The sequence below is a fragment of the Zonotrichia leucophrys genome, chromosome 2 (assembly GCF_028769735.1).
Source record: "Zonotrichia leucophrys gambelii isolate GWCS_2022_RI chromosome 2, RI_Zleu_2.0, whole genome shotgun sequence".
Taxonomy (NCBI): domain Eukaryota; kingdom Metazoa; phylum Chordata; class Aves; order Passeriformes; family Passerellidae; genus Zonotrichia; species Zonotrichia leucophrys.
This window is the reverse complement of record NC_088171.1, coordinates 18,290,225-18,311,962: the sequence shown is the minus strand read 5'-3', so window position 1 is coordinate 18,311,962 and position 21,738 is coordinate 18,290,225. Positions and strand designations below refer to the sequence as shown.

General features: G+C 36.0%; 1 protein-coding gene across 5 annotated transcripts in view; it reads right to left on the bottom strand.

The window, feature by feature from the left end:
- Positions 1 to 21,738, bottom strand: part of ARHGAP21 (Rho GTPase activating protein 21) — a 111,976-nt gene that overhangs the window by 36,031 nt on the left and 54,207 nt on the right. For all 5 annotated transcript variants that reach the window (XM_064704103.1, XM_064704101.1, XM_064704105.1 and 2 more), the window contains 3 exons: positions 12,740 to 12,832; positions 9,553 to 9,631; positions 4,027 to 4,081 (listed from right to left, as the gene is read on the bottom strand). In XM_064704103.1, the coding sequence (XP_064560173.1) occupies positions 4,027 to 4,081; positions 9,553 to 9,631; positions 12,740 to 12,832 (227 nt within the window). The remainder of the gene's footprint in view (positions 1 to 4,026; positions 4,082 to 9,552; positions 9,632 to 12,739; positions 12,833 to 21,738) is intronic.

Here is a 21,738-nt window from a genome sequence, read left to right as displayed (position 1 = left end):
ACAGCCACCTTTCATTTCCACCTTTACCATTATTCATAGAATGTTCGATAACATCTTTCTGTAAATGAAACTGCAAAGTTCTTTCTGGAAGGCTAAGGAACATTTCAACAGATTTGGAGACTAATTAAATGTAATGGTGACAACACTGAAGACCAGAAGTAACCTCTTACCTTTAGGGAAAATTCCTGAAAGGAAACTTTTTTTAGAAATGAAACTAATGGAGACAGGCTAAAAGTTAGGGAAGATGAACTTTTGAGTGAGTGCAGTGAGAAAAGTGCTAAAAAATGAATGGTGAATCAAAAGGATACCTTACATATATATACATCTACAAAATAATATCTACATATATTTACCTGTAATACGCATCATATATAATGATTAATATGCTACATACATTACAAATAACTTTCCAAATAAACAGCTCCAATGCAGATCATATTAAAGATACCATTTTTCAAAGAGTGCTATTTTCAAGTGCCTGGTACTTCGAAAATCAGTGACTTGAAGGCTGTATTCTTTTTTGCATGCACAAGGAACAGTTAGTCAGTATCTTCCAAGATGAAACATTCCCAGAAAAAATGGTCCAAAACTCCTGCATACAGAGGACATGCTAGACACAACAAAGCCTACTGACAGTACTCATTATAATGCTCACCTGTAAATAGGCTTAGAAAACTCAATTTACTCTATGGAGAACCTTTACATTCAGTATTTTCCACATAGCACAAAAAGCTTTTGAATACTGGAAAGTTGTCAAAATTTAAACAGTATTTTAGCATTAAACTTGTTATCCAAAGGCTACAAAACAGCAACAATTTCATTGAATACACTTGAGAAATAGGAACTATTTGTAGTTGACCTAAATGCGTCTTCCCATTTGCACGAAGTCAGCAGTACTAAAACCTACAAGATGCCAAAATTCTGTCAAAAAAAGTTAAGAATGCTACAGAAATTGCATATAGATGCATCAAATCTGAACCACCAAGAATAGCATGACATAAAAATAATCCTCTTCCTAGTTTAAAAATGGTCATATACCTAAAAATATTTCAAAATAATCTCTTTTGATAAATTTAAGTAAATTTATCATAAAGTTGAGGAGGAGCATGAAAAAAACCAACACATATACAGCTGTCAAGAGTTCAAGATTTTGTTATGGATACAAATGCTTTAAATATCCTTTTCTCCATCCAGAAAGTGACATTTTTGACATCACATGAGTGAACAAACACAAGTGGCATTGGTTTCACTAATGGTAGATTTCACATGTAATTCCCTTCCAAGTAAGCACTGTTCACATGCCACAGAGAGCAATGCCACAGAGGGGATTGGGCCACTTCATTGTTACTACTGATGAATGGATTTGAAGCCCCTGTTTTCTGGAAGTTCAATATACCAAGAGGTTCACAGACATATATGGATATTTCTGAAGACTAAACTCAAGGTTTATAAATAGCAAACTAAGGATAGAAACAAGCAACTGTATTTCCAACCCTCAGTCATGAGTACATGGAGTAGACTGCCAAGTACTATAAAATTCAGCACAACCAGCATCATTCCTGAATATATATATATATATATATATTATATATATATATATTCCATCCTCTTTGCACTAGACATACCACTTGTAAGCTCATACTGCAATATCCAGTAGTGCTTGGAGTTTTGCTCTTTTTATAGCATACTGGTCTTTAACATCAACTTACAATGAGCAACATTATTTGAAGACATTTACAGTGACATATGTCACAGAAAACAACTAAGTTATTTAACATTCTATAATAACTTACATAACACAGCTTCAAGTGGTTTTCCTCTATTATAATTCAGAGGAATTGTACAGATTCTTCATTTTACTGAAGTTACTGAGGAGGTACTGTCTCAAGAGATTGAAAATTATTTTAGAAGTGCCAAAACTTCCCTCCTGTGTGGTAGATTAAAACATATACAATTACAGGCCACAACTGACAGACTCTGCTGTAAGATGCAATTCATGTTTATAATCTTTTTCTTCACAAGTTGCAGCTCAGCCATCAAAGACTGACACTTGGAAACATATATACTGAAGTGTTCTGTGACAGGACTGAATGAACAAACTGCTGCTATCAGAGGTCATTTCCTACAGGCCCAAGTACACCCAGTGCTCAGCCTTATGGATACAGGAAACACCTGTGCCTCCATGGCTTTCCTCTGGAAAATGCTATGTGCAACTGGAAGCCCTCAAAGGCAGTTCACTTTATCCCAAACCAATGTACCTTAGCAAACAGTAGCACAAAACCTTTCTGTACCATGACCCAACCCAACAGTGAACAACTGAAGCAATTCACACAAGCTACAGGGTCAATGCAAAGCATTTTTTGCAAAGTGATGACTTTACCTGTCAAACCTAATCCTCCTTCTATCTTCAAGGGAGCAACCTCACATACAAAACTCATAACTCTTATCACATCTGAAAACTCAGAAGGACCTTTTGTATAATGACACCTCAAGATTTTTCATATATACTATCTTTTCCTAGGACCTCCACAGTCAGATATTTTCCTCTTTTCTTTACCCCTCAATCTTCTCAAGGACAATGACCTTATTCTCCTTTTGTTAATATCCCTTCCTAACCCATAATGGCAACAATCATCCTTTTCTGCCCTCTGCCCCCATCTCACCTGTTGATATAACAAGTTATATACAACCCATTATTTTACATGTCTACATCACCTGAAGTTTGCACTTTGTGTTTTGCCAGCAGAGAGATGATGTGTCTAAGACCTTTCCATCCAGACAAATAGAAATGTTTAACTTTAAAACTACAACTCCTGCCTTGTCCAGATTTTGACACTATTATGGCTATAAGACTGCATTAGATGCATAGGGCATTCAGATAATTTAAATGTCAGTACTATTCCTGCATTTATACATATTCACAGTTCCAATTTAAAAAAAGAAGAAACAAACCAAAAAACCAACCATGAAAAAACACCCCAACAGCTTTTCTCTCTCACTTATTCATGCAATCAAAACTCACACCCTGCCCCCAACATGTTCTGTGTTGGATTACTGAAATATGTCTTCATCAAATGTTCTCAAAATATCACTATTCTATTCTATACTAAAATATCACTATATTCTATTCTAATAATCTTGGCTTGTTGTCCTAGCTGGAGAGTTTCTGTACTAGATTCTGCCTTCACTTTAATGACAAAGTCTTTTTGGTTTTTCCTTTACCCTTTAATTTGGCCTGTAATAATGGAAAACAGCTACTGAAACCCATAATTTTTTCTTAACACAGTCATCTTACTACTACTGTATGGATTAAAAAATAGACTTTTCCAAATACCAACAAGAAAATCTACCCTTCTTGTCATCTTCTCCTCTCCTCTGCTTCCAATTAAAAATAAACTAGCACATACCAATATACTAGGTGAGTTTTTTTGATTCTTCACAATATTCCCTTACATATCATGTATTATTCAAGACTCTTCTGGACTTAGAGACATTAAATGGGAGATGAATCATCTTACTACACATGCAGGACCTCAATTAAAATCAAGAACAAATAAGAACTAGTGCAACAAAACATTTGCAGCAGTCACAATTTTAAAATTTGGTAATAATCTTTGGCCCATTCATCATACTTCTCAGTCCACTCACCAATTACTGAGTTATTAATAAAGGCTTCATATGCTAGCTTTTTAATTCAAATCCTTTAGAACTGGACAACCCAGTTAAAGGAAGCAATCTGATTCATACATTCTAACATAATGAAATTAATCCAAATTACAGTACAAATATGAACAAGATGTATTTTTTAACATGCTAGAAATATCATGTGAAGACAGTACTTCCTATATTTAGATTCCCCTGAAATTTCAGGCACGGCAATAAGGTAGGAAAATATCTAAGAAGTTACAAAGAGATAAATATTAACTCTAATTATTTGCTGATAGCACACTTCAAAGACTTTGTAACCAACAACAGAACATTTTTGTTAGGTAATATACTCTCTGAACAGAAGTTTCATAAACATACCAATTGAAGGATGTCCTCATCTTTTGGCATAACACTAAGTTCCAATACACTGTCACTGAAAGAAACAGAAAAAAAAAATCACATATAAACTTTCAGAGATTTTACATTCTTATTACAAAGATAATCCATCTACTTCCATAGAGGAAAATTCTTCAAAAATTCCAGCACTCAGATATTGTGACAAACACATGACACAACAAAAGTAAACACTGATTTCCTCTAGAATCTTAGGAAGTAAGAGTATAAAAGAAATCTGACTGAGTCAGTTTATTGCGCCAACACACTGGTTTGGGTAGTTTTATTTCCTTTTTTTTTTTTTCTTCTTTAAGTCCTAAGGTACACTACTTGTTTAGCGCTTCTTGGACAAAACAATGTAACAAATCTGTGAATAAAAGCTAAAACCTTCCTCTTTCTTCAATTTAAACCTAAGGTTTCTTACCACTTTTTTAAAATTGCTGCGGTGACATCATAATTACCACTTCATCTGCAAAGAGAAGAAATACCAAGGCCAGTATTGACCTGCACCTTTCCACTCCAATCACCTCCTAGAAGGATCAACTTAAACAGTCAGTCACATGATATCTGAAAGATGGATGAAAAACACTTCTTATTTGTGAGTGCTGCATTTGTCATCTGAGCTGCTGAAACAACAAGCAGCAGCAGTGGCATAAAGATCCAGGAATCTGAATAGTTCTATCAGTGTGACTCAAACACAAGGAAAATCAGGACACTGAATGTACAATGTACCAGCTACTCACTTGAATATTTTAAAAACAGTGAAATCCACAGTTGGTATCTGCCAGAAATAAGGTATTTTCACAAGCAAGAGAAAAGCATATGCTTGCAACATTGGATACAGAACAGGTGAATTTATTATCTCATCTGAGATAATGGAATAATCTGTTCACATTCATTAAATGTGAAATGGAACAGGTACAGAGAAGGACTACAAAAGACTAATGTACAGCCTATTATAACAAGGGCAAATAAAACCAAAATGAAGTTACTGTGACCATTACTTAGAAATCTCACATGTAAGAATTTAAAAAAGGATTAAAAAAAATCTGACCAGTATCAGCATAAGTATCAATGCAAGCTAAGTGGCTACCTCAGAAATCAGCTCATCTGTACTGGCTAGTACACTGCATTAGGTGAGGAAAGACAACCAGCACAAAGACTGGCCCAGCTGCAGGGCACAGCAATCAGCCTGTGAAAGCACTGACAAGGGACCTCAGTTTATCTGTGCAGAAAAGAAAGCCATCATCTCAAAATGTAATGTATGATTTATTATGCTTTCTCATATGAAAAATGTTTCTAGTTTGTGGTTCCTTTTCCATTTTCTAGCAACCACAGACGTAAGGCTGAATTCCAAAAGCACAGTACGGGTATTTGGTTTCACAATCTTTTTAAACTACTATTCATTTTGGAAAAAAGTGTTCTCCAAGCAGCATAAAATTTACTTTAGTCTAAAACTGAAGATCAGCAGTGATTTAAGTTGGGGCTTTTTTTTTTAAGTCCCCACATATCTAGGTAAAAGTAAGTCTTCAAAAGCCTTGTGAAGATTATTTTAAAATACTGAATTATAAGAAACAAAGGAGTATTGACTTTATGTGCACTTACAATAGCATTTCCCATACTGACTGAATGCATAAACAGCTTGAGGCATTTTTAACAAAGTGTTCAGATTTCAGTTCTACACATGGATGTAAATATCACATCAGGCAACTGTTTACTTGCAGGATTAAGACCTTGGATGTCAAAAATATGATAGCATTGCTCCTTTTGAAGTACTTTTTATATTAAAAAATGTAACTTTACACAGAACAAACCATACTCATTGAAATATTTTGCATGTTTCTCCTCCTCTCCCTTTTTAAGAAAGTGATTTAATCCATTTACACAATTAGCATCTTCTTAGAAGACATTCAGAGGACTAAAGGGTTCCATTCAGAAACAATGTTTTCCATGTAACTCTTATAACTACTTAACTATTCTATTCCTGTTTGCCTGAAGAGACAATTGCCTTTTGGAGACAATTTGGATGTTCTTACTTCATATCTTGAGACATGCTCTAAGGACATTTTTTATTTCTCATATCAGAAACAAAAAGTATTAAGGAAGACTTCTGGTTTATTGTACAATATTCTGTAAATGCAAATTATGAACTAGAAAGTGTTAGTAAGAACCACCACACAGAAAGTGATAGTCTGCACTGGAGTACCAGACACAGTACTCAGAACTCTCAAAGGTATTTACCACTCCAATTACTTTAATTACACATTCTGAGAGTTAAATTCAAAGGTCTTGATTCCAAGTCATCAAACTAAAGCAGTAATCATAAAGTCTATCTTCTGATGCATTATTTTGTATTAATGAAACAGATTCAGTAGCTAAACTCTCTACATTTCTGAGTAATCCAAACACTTTCAAGAACAGTTTGAAAGGAGAAACAAGCAGAATAGACAATCATTCAAACTCCCCAGTTTAAGAAAAAAAGGGGGCAGAAAGAGAAGTTGCAAATCAGAATGTTTCTTCTTTTATTTGGAATAATAAATAATTTACAGAGTTTATGTTAGCAATCCATATATCTCCAAGTTGATTATACATGTAAATAGATAAGAATAAATTCTTAATGGACCCAATCAGCAACTGTTGGCAAAAAGTAGGAAATATAGAGTTAAAAGTGTAGTCATGATTAATCTTACAGGACTGTAGTTAATTCTAGCAACTCTTCTGAGGTGTGCCTTTTATCTCCCAGAGGAAACAACTACTGTAACTTTAGATTTTTTGCTATCTCCAAGCAGAGGAAAATAGAAAACATTCTAGACACAGCTTGAAACTTTTCTGGGAACAGTAATGTTCAGCATGTCTGAATTATAACCCATCCTTAAGTCCCACTGGAAGATATGGGTATCATTTCACCCAAAGCAGCTAAGTTCTGATGTCTGCAGCATTAAATAATGAAGATAAGCAGCTAAAATTGAACAACTTTTTAGAAAAATAATAAGCAGCTGTAAAAATGAAGCCACAGAAGTAATCTAAAAAGATCTGCCAGCCTGCACTGAGTTTTACTGCAAACAGCTGAACAGTGAGCAATGGGGAAGCCCTCTCTTTAGAGAGAAGAGGATAAAATGTGTTATAACCTCAAAAATGCTCTGATGATGAGTAAAATGAAAACATAAGCATTTACAGTCATCAATATGTTTGAATGAGTAATTAAAAACAATAAAACTACAGCAACTAAAATGTCTAGAAAACCAACATACAATACAGTAAGACTATGAAGAAAACATCTTTATTCATAAAAAAACATTTCAGCAGACAACTCTGCCTTTCAAAAAGCCTTTCAGCAAGTTGCTTTCACAAGGCCAACTAAAGCAGCCAAGGTGTGCTGGATAAAAGATCAGCAAAGACACAAAAACACACCAAAAACTTATCACTGGGTGTTTTTGATGTGAAGACATTCAAGAGTGAATTTGTGCAAGGCCAACCTATGAAGAATTACTAAATCAATGAAGATAAACCCTGTGGTTCAGCAACTTCCTGGATCAAGGATTTATAGAAAGAGGGCTGGTATTATCTGACCACTCAATCACTCTGTGGTTTCAGTGTTTTCACAGACTTCAAAGAAATCTTTAGAGTATTATCACAGAGGATAATGGCATAACAGACCATCAGTGTGGCCCAGGTGGCAATGCTAATGCAAGAGCAGCATGTACCATAATGCAATTTTATTTGCCATGAAATGGCAGCATAGTAAGTAAAAGAACTTATGGTCACACCAAACTGCTCTGAGCTCAAAAATACTGTTTTCAAGCAAAGAATTAGAGATAGCTGATTCTTCTGGCACATGAGAAGTACTGTCTGTAAGCTACAAGATACACCTGATGTGGAATCTGAGCTCTCACTACAGATCAGAATTAATATTTATCTGTTTATCCTAAGAGGTTCAGCTGTAGACTTCCTGATGGTTGAATATGCTGTATAAAGTGCTCAAGGATACACATGACCTTTTGTTACAATCTTCTGTGATGTACACATCTGGCTTTAGAAAACAAACTGTTCTCTCCTAACACAATAGCATCCCTTCATCCTCCCTGCCCTGATGGAAATCAGGGGGATAGATGCAGCAGTGTGCTACATCCTTCCTGGCTGCACTAGAAAACCACTGACAAGGCTTGTTCAGGGGTCCCCAGTTCACCCACAGCGGGCAGGGGTTCAGTCCTACTGAACAGTTCACCACCTACACTCACTGAAAATACACTCCATTCACAGGCACACCCAGAGTTAAGAATCACTGACCACACAAAGCACTCAAAGATGTGACTGGTCTCTTTCTTGGATCAAGAGAGTTGATTGACTGATCTATGTAGTTGGGCATACAATGTATCTTGGGTATACACTATTGTACAATAGTGCTGCTTGTAAAAATACAAAATAAAGAAACAATGCATGGCTATGTTATGTCCAGTGAAGGAAATAAAAAAGCCCATCTGTCCAGCTCTTGTACAGACAGCATTAGTGACACAAAACATGTTTCAGTCTACCTTGTCCATCACATCTCTGAATACAGTTTTGTTGTTTATAAAAAACCCAAAATAATAACAAACATCCAAAACAAAACCACACAGACACAAACCACCCGAGGTAGACACATTTTGAACAAAATCTTGAATAAAATAAAGACATCACTGAAATAGGAAAATCAGAATCTGATTTTTCCTTCTCCAAACAGAAAGCATCTCTAAGTTGTAACACGTGACGAGCCAGTAAAAATATGACCCATGAGATGTACTTAGAAAGCATTCTTTCATGCTGATCATAATACATGTCTTTGCCGCATAACTCAGTATTATATTGAAAACTTGTTGCTATAGAACAGAAATTGACACCAAGAAAACTGAAAAAAAGAAGCAGACACAGACAGGAAAGAGTTATCTAGACTCATGCACAGACATAATTTCACAAGTGCTTGTAAGTTGAAGGTGCAGTAAATATTAGTATTAGTATTTCCTCAACTCTGAGCAAGGTTCATAATCTGCTGCAAAACAGAGGAAAGCAAAGACTTACTGCAGCTATTGTGCAGGTGTGCACTAGCATAAATTTTTCCTTCACCAGATATGTTGATTTCTAGTTCTTAGATCTTATAAGCAAGGTGGATTTTATAATCTTTTTTTCCAATTGACACGCATATATATATACCTAATCTGTCTATTTTCAGTTCAAACTTCCTCTATAACACTTGGTGTTATTTGCTAACAAGGGACAAGTACCAACAATAAAAAGACTGTGGTGCAATTCAGCACATCTATTCTCAAACTCTTCTCAGCAATCAGCAAATATATGAAAAAAAGGAATAATAAAACTGAGTGTGTATTAATGAAAATTTAGTAATAAGATGACTTTTCAAAACTACTAAGCGGTCATTTCATGCTCAGTATATAACAAGCATAATGATAATACAATACTTAATTGATAATCATAATACTATTATATAACAATACAACAATAATACTATTATCTTACCTGTTCTGTATTAAAGCAATGACTTGAGAATATGTCTTCCCAATAACACTTTCTCCATTGACTTTTATAATTCTGTCACCTGTAGAGGGGAAAAATTATAACTGAAATTAGTTTGTCTAGATGTTTGTAAAACAGTTTTTATTTTGTATTTCTATACCTCACAAAATAAAGAACACCCATATGTTAAATTTAAGGTAAAATGTCTGCCTCAAAAATCAAAAAAGATTTCTCCAAATATTTTGTTACACTGTCCTCATTTAGAGTTTAATAGACTCTTATAAATTAATTGTGAAATATACTGTGTAGAGCTATTTTTAGCCTGTGATGAAAAACCTTTCCTGTTCTTTTGACCAAATGGTATCTAAGACATCTCTGATCAGAAGAGCAGAAAGTTATCTTGAATGTCCTAATGAGGAGAAAATGGTCTGAAGGATTACAGACAGGGAGCTTCAAATAGTTACTGGAGGAGGAGAAGCTGAAAGAAAGGACCTGTGCAAAGTGAGGCAAAGGGAATGGCTTTTTCAACATTGCTTCAGAAACTTTTTAAAAGCCCTTTTTGTTTTTCTGGCATGATCAAATCAAAGCAAGGAAAAAGCTGTCACTCTGACTACTCACCCTGTCTTGGGGACAATAACGATTTAAATACTTGTGCTCTGTAGAGGTTCCCCACACAAACCCCACGAATTAACAAACTACACAGATCTCACATTTTAATTTTGTCTGCATACAAAGTAAACATCATGCCAATAAATTGGTATGAATTATTAGCAATTTTCAACTTTATAAAAGCTTACCTATTCCCCTTCATCCACCAGTTACCTTCTTGACTGAAAGAACCCTGAGTTTTCTCTCCTGCTTCCTAAGCAATGAAAGAAAGCTTGGTGGCAACAAGCTCTGAATCCTGGCTAGGTCATACTGCAGAACTTCCCCAGAACACACCAGATCCTTCTCTGGGACTTAACTGGCTCTTTTCCAGGTTAAGAACAGCCTGCTATGTGGGCTACATTGCCACAGATCTTCACTCAGTATTCCAACTAAAAACTATAATTAGGACTATCATTAGAGTAGGTCATATAATTTTATCTATACTTGTACAGCTTTTATTTTTTCACAGAAGCAGACTAGATTACACACAGCAGTGACACGAGTCTGCTTGAAATAGGCATCCCATGGATCTGCCAAAAGATCTGATGGGGACACACTGCAGAACTGGTTACATAAATGACAGGAGCACAGACAACTCTGCAAGCGCAACTTTGTTCTGTTTCAGATCCATAGGAAGGGAAGTCAGGGCAAAACTGTAGTGCAAAAAAGGATACAGAAACATGAAGGCTTTTTCTAACAGCTCTCCATCAGTCTGGTAGCCTGCTACATATTCTGATCAAAGTGGAAATTAATCAGAATGCCCCTTCCACACACACTTAATTCTTTATATTCCTACATATAGATAAATGACAGCATGAAGATCAAGACATGGGAAACACAGATCTGTTTTGGCTGTTCATATTTCAATATTTCTAGTATTTATGAACTCCAAGATATGTTATTTTTAATTAAATGCCTTAGAGGTTAAATATGGGAGAGGTATTACCTTTCTAACTCTAATAAAGATGATTTTACAGGAGTATTCAAAAATACTTCTGCATTTTATATTGTCTTATATTTAAGATATCTTTCTCTATTCCTCAAATTTACAAGAATATTTTAAGTTTTCTGGTGAGAAGCAGACAAGTAAGCTCCTGAAATGCAGCTCATTTATCACAGGTGATGAAACTTATGTTGAACTTTCAGTATTACAAAGGATCCTGCAGGAGTGAAACAATAATTGACAATTTCCTAAACTCATATAGAATATTCAAGTGTTTTCATTTGTGTCACCATGAAATAGAGCAAAATTACATCAGAAAAAAAAAAAAAAAACAAACAAAACCAGTTAGTAACAATAACAGTTGATTCTACAAAATAAGAAATGTATACAGTGTCTGCATGAGAGGTTAAGCAATCTACCTGGCTGATTATTCCCTGAGTGTTTTATAATACCAATTCAGAGATATAGTAATGTATTTCACCCTAAAATTCATAAACAAGAAATACTGGCATGACCTAATTAGATGTAGCGGCTATAAGCAGTGTGTTTAAGAAGATTCTACTTATTAAAAATGTCTTCTCTCATTTATTTTCTGCTCTTTATTCTGGGCTCCTAAAAATCTCTTCTATAACTAAAAAAAATATTCTCTACAGATTTAATCTCTCTCAATTTGGCAGACACTGAACAGAGCAGAAATTAACATGGTTCCTCTGTACAAATTCAACATATGCTGTGTTTTATCAAGCCAAAACATCTTTATATAATAGCAATCAAATTCTGCCAAAGTAGCCCTTCTCTAAATAACTATTTAAGGAGGAGTTAAAAAAAACCCCAAAACCCTTATGATGTACAAGTGGGTTCTAGAACTGTTTTTAAACTGATCAACCTGGGAACTTTGTATTTCATTAGGAAGAACATACAAAACTTATTCTATTCCAGTCAATCTGAGGTATATAACTCTTTTCTAAAAATATATCACCATCCCATTATTGACACAAGCACAAGCCTTTCACAGAATAGAAGTTTTGCTACGTTTTTAAGAAACTTGTGTTCATAGTGGCATCCATCTATATATGTAACTTTATCACCTGGAAGATTTTCTATTCTAATACAGTTTGTTTTTTTCTTTCAGCATTTCAGGTATGACACAGTTCACAAAAAAACCTCCATGTTTTCAGCTCTCCAGTTTGATTAAATGAGCAATTGAAAATAATTCCGTAAGAATAGACAGATTTGGACTGCTCTTATTTGATTTAAAGGAGGTAGAGTAGAAAACTTTTATTTCATGTACGAAGACCTGAATGTTTTCAGGTTACCAATTTGTCCCAGACCAAAGAAATAGGAGCTTACAGGTATTATTTTCCTTTTTTCCCTCTTCTTCATGTATTTTGTTACTCTCTTTAAAACAGCAAATCAAGAAAACTAGGACTTCGATGCCTTAATAAGCAAAACAAGGTTCCAAGGTGAAAAACACTGGAGGACAATTTAAAAGTTTCTAAAGGAAAGAACAAGGTTTAAATGGAAGATAGAACTATGTAGTAGCAAACTTTAATCATGTGTATTTTACATCATGTACATGAACATGCTATTGAACAGTACCTGTGCACAGCCCAGCTTCAAAAGCAGGTCCACCCTCTTTAACTTGTTTAACAAATATGGTATCCATTGGCTCCAGTCTATTTCTTTGTTTTCCTGAGAAAGAAAGAATATCTCTTAATAGCATTTCATTATACTGCATTACAATGTTTTCATTTTAAAATACTTTGGGAAGCAATCCTGCTGCATTCACAGAGACATACAAAGAAGCAGTAATGTAATAAAAAGTGAAAAATAAAATTTTAAAATCCTCCCTTAGATGGAAAAAACATTGATTTACAGTTCTCATGGACCACAAAAGTGATTTTCCAAGTGTTTTTCAGAAACTCCAAGATGAAGTATAAAGTTTTCTTGAAGATTTACCAAGGTTCAAAAAGAAATTTATAATTCAAATTATATGCACAGCATATGTTTGCACATGCTATATATCTCTATATATATAATTTGAAGTTAATCTACAGTAGTTAAAAACCATGTACAGCTGTATTTTCTTGCTTTCTCAATACACACTTAAGTTCTATACTTCCAGAAACACAAGCACCTTTTGGTTTTACATGCCTGTCATCAAAGCTAAGTCATTCTTTGCTAAGTAGCCAAAGCTTCTGAAAATCAAGATAGGAGGGTGGGGGTGTGTACAGTAAAATAAACAAAAAACTCCAGTGTTATACAGCAGGCTGAAATACAGTACATCTGTCCGACATTTGCACACAGCTGGAATAAGCCATTTTACAGCATCTACACAGTTTCACCAATGGAATTATTACACCAGTGAAGTTAAAAAACCAAAACCAAACGCCCCCAAACCCCAAATATTCACAAAGAAAACCACCCATAAATAATGAAAAATAAATAAATAAATGAATGCATCCATTATGGCCCTGCATGGTCCAGTGCTCAGAGAAGCAGTGGCAGAACCTCAGCCAGACCCACAGAGTCTCACAGTGCCAGAGCTGGCCTTGCCAGCCTTGGCCACTCCCAGCTCCTGGCTCCAGTTTCCATTCCTGCTGCACACTCCCAGCTAAGGAAATGCCACCTTTGGAGCCTGTGTGAGGAGCCAGCCCAGAGAAATGACACAGCACAAAAATAAGCTGGGTCTGTGCTCCAGTTTAGCAGGAAACCCCAGCTTGGTGGAGAGAGCCTTAAACTGCAGGAAAGGAAGGAACAGCATGAGAGAAAAAAGGAATTGTCCAAAACTGGCATTGCTGATAAAAGAAACTTCTTAAAAGTGGCATTATTAGGTTCTAACCATTTCTAAAATGACTGGCTTTTGACTCAGGCACAAGTCTTAGGCTTAGGCTTTTGAAAGTACTTTCCCCACAGCTTTAAACGTTCCACCTAAAATGTTCAATAAATCTCAGTAGTTTTTATTGAATACTAATAAGGTGCCCCCTTAACCTCTTTTTTTTACTTCAGTTTCCATGTGGGCAAAGTTCATTGGAAAAACTTTAATAAACTGCAAAAAAACAGACCACCCTGTGACTCTGATTCAATTTTTAGATCCCGGTTTTAGCCTAATGCCTTTATTGTGCAGATCCTCAGTGTCCTGCCATTTTACCATAAAACAGTTCAACAAAATGGCTCACTCATATGGCTCTAAATGGCCTTCTCAAAATAGTTCCAGATTGGGAGCAAATAATCAAAAAGTTTATTTGATAGAATCAGATAAATACTATATATAAAGCAACTGAATTACAAATCAAGAAACTCCAGCTGGCAGCTCAGTCCCCAAATACTTAAAATTTGATTAGCAGGATACAGCTACAAAACATACAAAATGCTCTTTGTGAGCCAAAGTTAATATCTGTCATTTTTAATCTGCAGATTTAAATAGACACTGAACATGTGATGGGTCTTGTCCTTTAAAAAGCCAGTAACATTTCAGCAAGTTTAGAGAAGCTCCAAGATTAATCTACCCAGATGCCATGAACAAAAGGTTGCTTCAACCGCTTGCAAGAATGAAGTTAAAATATGACCTTTTATAGGACCACCAAATATCCTTCCCAGTGCTGCCACTTATCTCTTATTGAAGACACATACATTTCCTAAAGTGGCAAGAAAAATAGAAGTAATACAGCTTCCATGGCACATTTAATTCATCACACCTCAGCTTCCTTTATTAAATACTCTTCAAAAAATGTTAGTGACCTACTGCTAGTTTGCTTAACACTCAAGTGCTGCTTTAAGCCTTGTCCATACCTGAACATGCAAATCAAGAGGTCAGGCAGATAAAGCTACTCCCACTCAGTATGCAACACAGAAGTCCTTTAATACACTTCTCACTCCTGAGCAAGAGGGGAAACTTGCCACAATTTATGGAGAACAGAGACTGCAGCCTTCCCCGACATCTGACCTGCCTGCCAGCTACACCAGGCATATTATGGGCACTCACTTCACATTTCTACAGCTATTTTATCAATCAATTCAGAAAGCTAACTGCATATTAAACTTGGCTTTTTGTCCTACTTGCAGAAGGAGGCTATATTAAACAGTCATTCTTACTTCCTAAAAAAAGGTCAACCACTACGCTAAAAATCAATTTAAGGGGAAAAAAATTAGGATAAAAGGTTCAAAATGTTGATTACATTTGCACGTTCATTTCACAATTCAGCACTATCCAAATACAAGTAGAAACAAGAAGAAATCTTAGAACTCTCAAGCTCTGGTAGATAAATATGTGTTCTTCACTTCTCCTTGATCTTCTACACATTTGGATACAAACCAAATCTTTTTTAATCAGTAACATAGAAATGAACTTCCTTGAATACATAACCTCAATGTACATTTATACTTGGAGTTTGAAACTCAAGCTAAGCTAAGCAATATTTTTTGACAGAAGCTAACAGTATTTTTCAGACCAGCTGAGGGGAATAAATCTTGAAAATGTGCACTCAATCATCATAGAAATAAATCTCAAGTAAAATGGATTATCTAATACCTCACCTCATGTCTCAAAATTTAACATTCACTACACTCTGATTTAATTATGCCTAAATCTCCCTGTGGTCCTGTCTGCACCCAATTATCAGGCAAAAGCTAGATGCTGCCTAGAAATGAGAGCCTAAACTGGCCACCTCCTAAACACCACAATCTAGAACAGAATATCACAGCCAAGTGTTTTACACTAAGTTCTCCAGCTCTGCACTACATACTGTCAGGATTCATGATTTTTGTTTCTAATACTGAAAAGACTAATTTTTTGGAGCATGCCAACGATTCCTGACAAGGTGATACAACAAAGAACAGTAAAAGCACCTCAGACTTCTAGTTTGCAAGACATATAAGCCTTATTTGTGCTTTTCCAGTGCTCTTTACTGCATGTGATTCTGCCTCCTTCCTCCTTCTCCATACTTTTGTTAACAAAACAAAATATTTGGTAATTGAGCATTACATTGCAGGCTACCAGCAAATACAACAATTTCTCCCAAATTTTCAATGGCAAATGAAAAATAAGACATCATGCACATACAAAGAACAACGTGTGAACTGCCAGTAACACATTCACATATGCAAGGAAACAGCACAGATGAAAAGCACAACTTCATTTGTACTTCTTTCCCTCTTAAATGTGGCTATAAAGAAATATGTATTCCTGCATTAGGGCAACAAAAAGAAAAAAGCAAATAAAGCTGGTAAGTACACAATTCAGCTGATCTGAAACTGAAAAAGCCCATCAGGTTGTCCTTTCCTGTATCACTTCTGTAAGCACATGAAAATTTCCAGCATGACTAAATGGTCATCAGTCGTATAAATTCAAGTTTTTGTCCAGGCAGTAGTGTAGTTTTGCTAACAGTACAACTAAAATACTGCTTGCAGGGCTATGACTCCCTTTAATGATGTTATCCAAATGAAAATATTACTTTAGAGTAAGCAAACTGGTGTCTGAACTTTTAATCAGATTCAGCATCATCAGAAATAAGGAAAGAAAATAAATCCCCAAGTACCGAGAAGGCTCAAGACAAAAATTCATTTGCTTAAACAAGGATAGTAAGGAATCAGGTGAGTCTTAATAATAAGGTCCTTAGCCTAGACAACCAAAGTTAAGAAAAAGTAGCCTGAAGAACCATTAAATGTGTAAATCAAATGCAAGACAAATATAGAAAACCCATTTATTGAAACAAGGTTTTTCTGAGCCAATATGCTTTTTCATAATTCTATGCAAATCTTCTAATAAATCAGAGACTACATGCCACCTACAATAACCACAGAGACCACAGAAAATCTAGAAACTAAAATTAGTGCCTTGTTTTAACTTTTGTTCAAATAAAAGTTTTGTGCAAAACAAAAACTTTATTCATAGCACATATCACGGAATCATTCATGATCTAACTTTTATACTGCCTGGATCTAGGAGCTGAGACTTCAAGTCAATAATGCCTTCACAGCCTGACAGGAGAAAACAAGTCTCCCATGCCAAAGTTACAAGGAAGCTTTCCTGACAAATGCCTCAGAGGCCTCAGGAGGCAGAGGGGAATATGTTGCACTAGCAACCATCATATTTATAAAATCATAGAATTGAAACATGCTCTCCCTGGTAAAAGAAAATATTTAAAAAAAACTACTTTTAAACAGAACAGTAGAATTAAGACTAGGTAACATTCAAAACTGACTTGCATCTAGGGGGTGATATTCTGCAAGGCTTCTCCTAACTCCCCCAAATTTGGCATAGAAATTAATTTTATCTAGGTGCCAATTCTAGTTTAATCCCCTAAAAGTCTAGTTTGAAATACAGCTGCTACAAGGACATAGCTAGTATTGTGTCAAATGCAGTAACCATGACTTAGTTCTTAAATTACTCCCTGCAGACCAGACAGTATTACTGTATGCTCTATGATTCACCTGGAAAACAAAATGACATGGCAGAAGTTATGCTATCTAATCTACCAACACACTACAACATAGCAACAAGCACCTCATTTCTCTGAAGTCATTAACCTTCTGATATAAAACACAGATTAAAACATCTGAGTCATAGATTATGAAAGTACAACCTTTACATTCTGAATAGGAAAGGGAAAAAGAAAAAACAATCTCATGCCAAAGTGCTATTGCTGACAGAGCTCTTCCTTTAGACCTGCAGAACACAAACCAGCAAGTGCTGAAACACAGTATAGCACATACTTTCTTACAAAGTCTCTCCAACTAGCCACTGCTTAAAAACATGTCACTGCTCCTCTTCCTCAAGGGGAGGAAAAAAATTCTTCTGCTCACAACAGCTGAACTGTGCTCAGAAATCCTCATAACACAGGGATTCAATAACGTCTACAGAGGTTTGTAAAATAACTTATTGCAGAACATTTTTACTCCCAGCCCTATGCTCAGCAGATAGCAAATGGATGACTTACACTTTTACATTTAAGAAATCAGCCTCATGAAACACCTCAGATTAATCAATTAAGACAGGCTCTTATGCACATCTTTCTCTGACTCAAGCAGGAGGAACATTCCTCTTGAGCATGAAGATCTACAAGTATGCTTTTGGGTATCCGAGGCACGTGAGCTCCACTGGTGCAACAATGCTGAGTGACACCGATTCCTGGGATGCCTTTCAGGCAAAGGGAGGGGAACAGATACAGCATGGCAAATGCTTCAAATTGATTAGTCAATCAAAAACCTGTCAATCATCTCCCAAACCACTCAAAAAAAGGTTGCCAAAACTACAGCAGAACTTAGATTTATTAACTGAGATTGCATTTAATTAAATATAAATCACAAACCTGTCAGGATTACAGCTAACTGAGGGAGGCCAACTACAGCTCGTTCTGCATATTATAATCTGCAAAGTGAATTTCATACATAGTAAGCATTTCTCCACTAGCAATCCACTCTGGAAAAGGAGCCCAAAGGTCTCAACCCAGTCCCAACAGAGCTTATTTCACCCACTGTCAAGCTCAAAGCAACTCAACCGAAAAACACCAGCTGAAATACAGTGCCAGGGATGAGCCTCTGAAAGAATGTGATAAGTAAATTAGTGCTGTTGAGTCATTTAGCAGAAAAACACTTGGCATTCAATTCTCTAACACAGGAAAAATACATTCTTATTTCTCAAAGCACCTCTGGCATTTTGATTAGGCAACTCCAAAATGGTATTTCTTCTTTTGCTTACTTTTCTGTAAACCATTTGACTAATACAACCTCAACCCTATCTACCTGCCAAGGTAGGGGGAGAAGATGAGAAAATAATGTTATGGAAAATATGTAACACAGGTTCAGCTTAGTTACAAACTCTCCAAAACTGTGTTTTCTCATTGCATTATTTGCCATTACTATGACTTCATTCAATTCTCTCAAATGAAACCTTTTTAAGTTTAAAATTTAATCTATGATTAGTCTAGAGGATTTACTATAGTCATTAGATAAGCACAGAGCAAAACAATTTTTATCTAGAGTGGTCAATCTATGGACTCTCACTCAAATCCCTGGGAATTACACTTCATGTTTTTACTCAAAGTCAAAGATGATTTGAACTCAACAGAAACCACTGAGAAACATTATACACGTGACAAGCTGGAAAATGAGTCCATTAGACATTCTGGATGTACTGCGAGGGAACAAGGAATCATCAGCCTCTGGTCTCAGTGGAAAACTGTGAGCCCTCCTTTAGCATTCTCAATATTTAGGTGTTAAAATTTTAACTTGGATCAAAAATCCACAAAAAAGGACAATTTACTGTCCCACTACCCTGAAGCATTATTCCTAAACACCTCTTGTCTTTTACTCCCAGTTCTACTACCATATGCCTTGGACCCTCACACCCCAGCCATCTATGCCCTCTCCACATATTTGCTTTCACATTCATCCTCTTGTTCTTACCTACCCTCTTGCCACTATCACAGGCACAATCTGTTTATTTCATAACAGACTGAGCCGATAGACCAGGATGTTAAAAAACATGGGATTAAATTAAATCCTGGGAGAACACAAACTACAGTACAGAAATCAACAGTCTGTTAAAAGAAATGAAATATTAAATACTCCAGGCCTTATGTAAGCAGCAGTAATGCAGGAAAAAAACCTTTTCCTGTGTTTTTTCCACCCCTCTCTCAAAGGCTCTACCCTGCCAGAGCAGACTTGCACAGAGCTGAAGAAGAACAGGTAATAAATTGGAACTATTTAGCATAGACAATTGAAGGGTACAAACTTTTATACATATTTAGGCACATTTAAAAAAATTTAATGTTCTATATTTCTCTATATTTCTCTATAATGTTCTATATTCTCTATATTTTCTATAAACATGTCTAAGGTCTCATTAACAAGCACACACTGGGACTCTACAGAAAAATACACTGAATAATGTACCTAAGGTTGACTTTAATTTTTATGGAAAAAGGAGCTCGTAGTTGGTACCGGTACTTCTACATAGAAACATAGATAAAAGTACAAAAAGCAAGATCATACTATTAAGAAAAAAAGATACTGGACTATAATGATAATGGATCCCCAGGTACTATGTTAAGACACAAAATAGCTTTGTTCTATTGAAAGATAAAATTTCTTTCAGTCTATTTCTTTATGCTCATCCCTGTTCACTTTAATCACAATCACCAAAACTTTTTAAAGGAAAACATGTTTTAGGACAATTTACAAGAAACTACTTTCATATGTACAAAAACTGTGTTTTGGCATTTACAATTTAAGTAATGTTTGAAGGACAAGAAGATATGGAATCATATTAAATGCACAATCAAATCAAATGGCATGAACTTTTCCTCCAGCTCAACTCATTAGGTCTTGAAATACCTAATGAGGTGCAAGTTTTTAATAAGAATGCTAGGTTTTTAATAGGCATAGGTATTTTTCAGTCTGGCTCCAAATATTCCTAAAATGCTCTCTTGGAAGACTTCTACCTGTGAGATACCACTTAAATAAATAACTGAGTATAGAAACAGAGCAACTCCAGAAAATAGGAAGAATGGCAAACTGATAGCAAGACACCCTCAAAACACACAAAATAAATACTTTAAGTTATTTCTGGGAATAACAACTCCAAGAAATAGGTAATACAGGCTGGTCAGTATAACAGATTCCCTGGAAAGCAGTATATGCTGACAAAAGTTTCCAAACAGTGACCAATGAATCCACAGTGGAAAATCTATATCTTCTGATAAAATGCACCCAGTTAGAGAAGCCTTTCAACTTCTTGGCTTAAGATCAACAACCTGGAGCAGTGAAAGTACGAAAAGAACTAATAACCTTAAAAAAATAGCAAAATATTTGATATTAAATCTGTTTTGAAGCCCTTCCAGAAGATAACAGGGTGCTAGCTAAAGTCTCCCTCAAGAAGCAGCATGTGCATATTTGAAGCCTCCATGGCTTGTCTGAACAAAGCCTTGGCTACTTCTTCCATGGGAGGGCAGCAGCAGACACCCACCAAGACACTGCCCACAGATCCTGGCCACGGGCTCTAAGCCAGCTCCTCACCATCCCAAGCCAGAGCTCCACGCACCCCTGCTGTCCTCACAACTGGACCACAAAGGCAACTCAAGCCCTGTGGTCTCCCAGCCTGCTCTTCCCAAAGTGTCTCTGCTCATCCCCTGCAGCACCCTGGCCCTCTCCTGTGGGAGATCCCAGCACCCTCTGGGTGGGTGTGCAGGGCTCCAGCCAGCTCCTGAAAAAGGCACAAGAGCTCCACGCTGTTGTCCTGTAGGCTCTCTCTTGTTCCTGTGCACAGCTGAGGTGCTCCTCTTCTGTCCCTGCTGCTGACCATGAGGATGCTGTGACCAGGAGACACCTAACACTCCTTTGCCTGACAACCCAGTCTTGCTTTTAGGCCATCATCTCCCTCTGGTGTCATTCCTATTTAAGAGCTCTCCTGGACAAACTGGCATTACCTTCCATTAGAAATGCTTTGAAACTTTACTGCTTACCAAAAGAAAGATTAATGCAAGCCAGGAGTTTGATCTAACCATATACTAAAATTCTATACCAGACCCTAAAAAATATAAAAAATATTTCTTTCACTGTTAGAATACATCAAACAGGGTACATGCTTTTATCTTATG